Consider the following 7,255-nt stretch of genomic DNA (forward strand, 5'->3'; position numbering starts at 1 on the left):
CCACATAGTAGACACACTCAATACATCGCTCCTAATCCAATGTATTCTATCAGACGTTGTAAGGTATGTTATATCTTACAGATGACTCCAGTACATCCCTCCCCAAATTAGGAAATCTATTTAGTCTACGATAACGTATTATGCGAAACTATATATATTTAAAAACCACTCAGTATAATATTATTATAGCACAAAGAAGTTATTCGTATAGTTCAAAATCTTTATATTTACGTGGAGCGTTCCGTTGTCTTCGAGGACGGTTCATATGTTCTGAAGATACTGCTTGACCATGAGTGGACTGCGGCTCCAAAACTTTCCCTACTTGATCCTCGGTTGTGTCAACGTTAGAAGCCAGCTGTGGTTCGTCCGTTGTCTTGGAGTCGGAAACTGGCACGTCTGTACCACGTAGTATGCCCGGCGCGAATTTCTTGACGTGAGTTCTGTTCCTGGCATACTCCTTCCCAGTTTTCTTTGACCTGAGAGCAATTTCACTCCCTTCCACATTGGTAACTTCAAATTCTTCTGCTCGAAAGTTTGGTTGTGTAGATCCTAACTTTAAGTTCCGCATTAAAACGGTATCGCCAACGAGTAGGTCATTTGATTTAGCATGTCTTGTATCATTTGCGTATAGCTTCTTTCGTTCTTTGCCTAAGGCATCACGCTCTACTGCCCCTTCGTGAAATATTCTATGCGGTTCTTGGACTGTTGGCAAATAGCTTATGAGGTCTCTATTGAACATCATCTTTGCCGGTGACAAACCCGTGGTTTCTTGAGGCGTTGAGTGGTAGAACAACAGATATTCATAGAGATCACTTTTCCAGTCACTATCTTGGGCAACACTAATTTTTATCCTTTTCTTTAGATTACGATTTTGCCTTTCGACGGCACCGTTACGTTCTGGCCAGTACGGTGTTGTCAGATTTAGATGGATATTGTAGGAGTCACAAAATTTTCTAAGCTCCATGGCACGGAATTGAGGTCCGTTATCAGTGGTTATCGATTGAGGTATTCCAAATTTGCTGAACATCTTCAGGAGGGCTGCTATGACCATAGAAGATGTAGGATGTTCCATTGGTTCTACCATGGTATACCGGGTTGTGTAGCACACCACAACCAGCATCGAGTAGCCGTTAGGCAAACCTTCTATGAAATCCATTGCTAGATCTTGCCACGGCAGAGTTGGGAATCTTCGTGACATAGGGCATGGTGGATCAGGTTTTGACATCATTGCACATTCTTTACACGTTCTTAGGACTTTCTCGACTAAATCATCCAAACCAGGAAACCACAATCTTGATCTTAAGTGTGCTTTCATAGCGGTTGCCCCCTGGTGACCCAAATGTGCTATCTCTGTGACTCTCAATTGCAGAGCCGCAGGAATGACAATTCGATCGCCTCTGAGGATTAATTGCCCGTATTGAGAAAGTTGTTCTTTGATGCCCATCGTCTTATACTGTGCTGAAACGTTAGTCCAATCACCTGACATCAACGCCTCACGAATCGCATTCAAGCTGGCATCCTTTTCACTAGCATCGTCTAGTTCTTGTTTACTAATTCTACACGGTTGCATATACGGTGTTATCAAACTGATGACATCTGTTTCTTGTCTCACGTTGTTTTGAGATGAACAGAGTCTCGAAAAACAGTCCGCGACATTCTTCTCTCCTGGTTCATAGCGTGTCTCAAAGTCAAAATTCTGGAGACGCAGTATCCACCTTTCTATCCGAGCCGAGGGTCTTGATCGCGCTCGCTCAAGCAAGTAGACAAGTGGTTTACAGTCTGTGATGAGGATGAATTTGGTTCCATATAGATAAATGTATAATTTCTCCATTGCCCAAATAATACCGAGGCACTCCTTCTCGGTTTGGCAGTATTTGGCTTCACATGGAGTTAAGCTTCGAGATAAACATGATACTGGCCTAATTTCGTTGTTTTCTTGTTGAGCTAGGACAGCACCCAAACCATTAGGGCCAGCGTCGGTTATCAAATACGTCTTATCACGAGGGTTGTAGTATTTAAGTGTTCGTTTTTGGGAAACTGATGTTTTCAAACCATCGAGTTCTCTTTGATGACATTCTTTCCAACAGAACGGTGTCTCTTTATGCAAAAGTTGTCTCATATGATGAGTGCGTTGAGATAGATTCTCAATGAATTTACCAAAAAACTGAATAGTACCTAAAAGTGAACGGAGTTCGCTTGTTGTTTCAGGAGCTCGCATGTCTGAAAAAGCTTTTAGTTTGGTCTCTGTAAGACTTACTCCTTGTTTAGATATTTCAAAACCCAGAAATTTGACGTTCGAAGCTCGTAGTACTGATTTGTTATCATTGACTTTCAAGTTATACGTTTTAAGGCGCTGCATAACTAATCCCATTACACGATCGTGTTCTTGAGCGGTAGCAGCAAAAATCAAGATATCATCAAGGTATATAATGACCCCTTTGATTCTACCAATAATAGTTGTGATGGTTTTCTGGAATAATTCTGGCGCACTTTTAATTCCGAACACCAGACGAGTGAAGCGATAAAGTCCGCTTCGTGAAATGAAGGTTGTGATATCACGACTATCAACATCGAGTTCGAGATGATAGAAGGCAGATTCCAAATCAAGAGTAGACAACATTTCCGCCTCGTGGATAGAGGAAAGTGCTTCTTCGATGTTCGGCATTGGATAGTTTTCGGTTAAAACCGCTTTATTCGCAGCTCTTAGATCCACGCAAAGCCGTAGTTTTGCATCGTTTTTTCGAACGGGCACTAGTGGAGACACCCAGCTGGTTGGATGTTCGACCCTCTCTATGATCTCTTGGGCAAGCAATTCTTGTATCTGCTGCTCTACTTCCGCTTCCATAGCGATCGGTAAGCGCCGCATTGGTTGGCATACAGGTGTCACGGAAGAGTCGATGTGTATTTTTAATTGAACTCCTGGTACTTTTGGAAACGGCGTGAACGTAGTCGGCTCGGCGTTTGAAATTGCGTTCACTTTATAACCAATTCTAAGGACGCCAAGAGCGAATGCGGTAGACTTTGAGAGGAGATTTGTTTGTCCGTTTGGTGACACGAGTACGTAAGCCCAAACTCCATGTTCTTCTCCTGGTATTTTTATTTCCGTTTCAAAAGCCTTGCTAAACAGAATTGCATCTGATGAGCCATAGCCCTGGTATTGCTTACTTTCTTCGATAGCTTCTCTTTCGTTAATGATCTTGGCACCTGATCGTCGTAGCTCTGCATAGGTCCTTTGGGTAACAATATTCGGTGGTGAGCCGGAGTCAACCAGCATGTGAATTTTCACGCCTCCAACATCAAACGCCAATGTATCACCTTTCTCTCCGGCGTTTACACAATACAATCCTTTTCTGGGTGTCACTTTCTGCCTTTTCGAAGGCTGGTAAAACTCATTTTCTTCCCGTTTACGCTTTTTTGGACAACAAATTTTAAAGTGGTTCATTTCTCCGCAAACGTGACATTTTACTCCGTTTGCCGGGCAGGCGTGTTTATCACGTGCGATATGACCTGTTCGATTACATTTAAAACATCGCATATTCGACTTGTTGACTGGTTGTACGCGTTGTACGGATTCCATTACTGCACTTTTCGGACTCGTGTAAGTCTTACTCTGAGCCTGTATATCCTCCATCACTTTGCCGAGTTGCAAAACTTCCTCAAAAGTCTTGTCTTCCGCTAATAACTTCTTACGGAAATCTTGGGAAATACAACCTTCAATAATCTGATCTATCGCAGCGTCATTTACGTCAGTAAATTCACATCTATTTGCTTGTTCTCGCAAGCGGTTGATAAAATCATCAAACGGTTCATTTTCGTCTTGCTTAATGCTGCGTAACAAGTGTCTTTCGTATCGTTTGTTTGTTTTAGGCGCATAGTAATTGTCAAGCGAAAGTATAATTGAGGCGTATTTGTCCACCCGGCGGTTTTCGTTTCCATCTTCATCCCTTTCTGTGGCGATTACCTCGTAGTGAACTATTTTCTCATATTGATCCTGTAAATCAATGCCTCCGAGAACTAACAACAAGTCACATTTATCTTCTTCCTCTGTGACCTTGCTCAACTTCAAATAGCGTTCCAGAACGCGTTTCCATTTAAGCCAATCATTACGAGCGTCACGGCCTGGCTTGAAAGGTGGAACAACTGACGCATCTAAAACAAATGTAAAATATATTATAAATAATATATTGAATGACTTAATTAATTTTTTTTTTCGTCCGCAATCATTCATATTTCATTCGCACATAACACATACACATAAAGCGCACATACATCAGCCATGTGTTCCCCAAATGCTTTACCCCTGTATGTGCTACCCACATACATCAGCCATGTGCTCCCCACATGCTTAACACCTGTATGTGCTACCCACATACATCAGCCATGTGTTCCCCACATGCTTAACACCTGTATGTGCTACCCACATACATCAGCCATGTGCTCCCCACATGTTTAACACCTGTATGTGCTACCCACATACATCAGCTATGTGCTTTCCATATGCCTTACACCTGTATGTGCTACCCACATACTTCAACGTGTTACCTCCGTAAGTCATTCCATTATTAGTTCGCTTCGCGCCATGCGCTTGACTTGATATATGCTGCCCATATATCACATTGAAAAATTAAACACTGCACAGAACCACTGCACTTACATACGAACAATCCCCACGACTTAACATGACGCAAAAACAATCCAAGTGTATTCATCCTCAACAGAAAAGTTTGCCGTAGCCGAAACGCTAAGCCCTTGTTTCTCAAAATTAACAAAAAAAAATCAGCAGCATCAACTGAGTGCCTCTTTTAACGCTCCCCTCCGCACGGACGTCGGCGCTACAGCCCATGACCAAAACCGTATTAAAACACGAAGTACGTCTCGCAACACACTACCACAAACAAAACCAAGCAAGTAGCGCTCTGCCCTTGCTTTCATCAGCCATCTTTTTTTCGATAATAAATTCTAAATTTTTATCCGTGCCAAATTATGAGTGTCGCGTACACCACGTACGACTTACTTATAAGTTACCGGTTAGTTTACCGGGAAGTATTTTTCCATAATCAATCACTTTACTAATTTTCACTATTTTCACACACTGAACTTACCTATTTTTATACTCGTCGCCATCTGTACTGACGTGCTTCTTGTCGTGTCTATCTGTAAACTGCCGATTCTCTGCACGGCTATCAGGCGCGCTCCCTCTCTCGATAATCCCCACATAGTAGACACACTCAATACATCGCTCCTAATCCAATGTATTCTATCAGACGTTGTAAGGTATGTTATATCTTACAGATGACTCCAGTACAACACTTCAACTCCAAGCCCAATCCAAGCATCATCACTCACCTTCTCTTGTTCTTGCTCTTAGTCGGCAGAGTAGGAAGGAAACTGGTTCTGGTCCACCCACACGTGACAAAACGCGATCCGCTCGTGTCTGCTGCCGCTGCTGCGGTTCGGTTCGGTTCGGTTCGGTAATCAATTCAGACGCCAGCCAGCCAGCCTGCCCGCCAGCCAACCGGCCATTGTTGTGTTCTACAACAACGCAACACAACGCAAAGGTGAGGGCAAATTTCAGCGCAAACATTCTGCTAAAAGATTGGCGTCAGTTGGACGCGTAAATTTGCATCTCCATTATGGTGCGAAACGACGCGAAGGGATCGGAGGCTGGCTAAACTTGAACTTTACACACATTGTTGTTGTTGTTGTCTTCTAGCGCGTAGAGCTGCTGGCGTTTGAAATGGGCGACGACACTTAATTACTTAATGATGATCGAGTGTAATTAGGCAGCATTCCTGACAAGCGCGGTGTTCGATAATTGATGATATATAGCGGATTAGTGAAATCGAGAAAACGGTTCGCATGGATCCGTCACCTTGATCTTTCGGATTTGAATTTGAAAATACGGATGTGGCAGATCGTTGTTAAGTTTGGCTAATTGGGGATGTCACACCATTAAATTTACAAACCACAAAATTAACCTTTTAAGGTTAACTTTCATGTTTCTTTTTCACGATGCTGAGATCCTTGCAATTATAACCTTTTATTAAAAGTTGATTTTGTGAGGCACCGGAATTGCCGATGGTTAAACATTTGGATTTGAGCTTCGCTGCAGTGCGAAACATTTTTCGTTTGTCAGGCCTCAAAGTTTTCACACTGATCAAACATATCAGCATTCGAATTTTGGCATCTATGTATAGGTCGTCCCTACTTCAAAAATAACCCCGTAGAATATACAGATTTCCACGAGGGTTTCTGAAGGGCACAGTTCGGTTTTGACATTCAATGCAAGAGCGGTTACTGTTGTTTACTATGGAAGCCACTACGGTTGTTTGCCGGTTGAGTGGAAAAATGTAAACATTGTTTAGTTTTCGCAAGACCAGCCGAACAGGAATTTAGTTGAAGCGAATTTTTGTGCTTTCTTAGCTCAATGTGACAATATTTCCACAAAGAATAGCCACAAAACTGCGCTTCCGAGTATAACTAAATTCTTTTTCGGTTGGTCTTGCGAAAACTAAACAATGTTTACATTTTTCCACTCAACCGGCAAACAACCGTAGTGGCTTCCATAGTAACCACAGTAACCGCTTCTGCATTGAATGTCAAAACCGAACTGTGCACTTCAGAAAGTTGTACCGTTTTCGCCTTGTCTCAAAGCACTGAACTGAGCTGGTCCGGCCCAGTCTGGTTGTCCGATTCTCGGGAATGCATATCTAAGCTGGACTCCGAAGCAGCTCTACTAGAATCTTCGAATCGAACGAGTACAGCAAAGAGCTGCAATGACAGGCTCTGCGCAATCTGCTCTAGTGCAGCCGATCCGATCTTGCTTGGAGCCCCTTTGTCTCTCAGCCACTTCTGTTCATCTGTTATTGTAACGGAAATGTTCATAACGCAAGAAACAATTCCCTCCTTTTGTCCCCCAGTCACTAATAAATTGGTCTTCTTTTAGGAAACCTCTATAAAGTAAGACAAAGCCCCTTGTCCATGGTCACCCTATCAATTTGCACAGTCATACCTGCGATTGTACAGCAGAGCGAATGCGTTCTGCTCTTTTTTTACATTTTCGTTTCGATCAAGTTTCATTTGGATCATTTGGAGCAGCCAAAACAGTCAATCGGTGGGATACCGTCCGACACATACGAACATTTTACTTGCGTTGGACCGACGCCGGGCGACAAACTTTTACTGTGGGTAGCTAGTTTGGAGACAAAAAGAGAAACTAAAAAAAACGTCACCCTGTGTGCTCCCAATGCACCTT

General features: G+C 42.8%; 1 protein-coding gene across 1 annotated transcript; it reads right to left on the bottom strand.

Moving 5' to 3' along the window:
- Positions 1-1,719: 1,719 nt before the first annotated feature.
- Positions 1,720-5,584, bottom strand: LOC128732442 (uncharacterized protein K02A2.6-like). The gene is made up of 3 exons (XM_053825691.1): positions 5,347-5,584; positions 2,375-4,149; positions 1,720-1,779 (listed from the first exon to the last, which is right to left on the bottom strand). Exons 1-3 carry the CDS (start codon positions 5,582-5,584, stop codon positions 1,720-1,722), a joined length of 2,073 nt encoding a protein of 690 aa, XP_053681666.1.
- Positions 5,585-7,255: the final 1,671 nt, after the last annotated feature.

The sequence above is a fragment of the Sabethes cyaneus genome, chromosome 1 (genome assembly GCF_943734655.1).
Source record: "Sabethes cyaneus chromosome 1, idSabCyanKW18_F2, whole genome shotgun sequence".
Lineage (NCBI taxonomy): Eukaryota > Metazoa > Arthropoda > Insecta > Diptera > Culicidae > Sabethes > Sabethes cyaneus.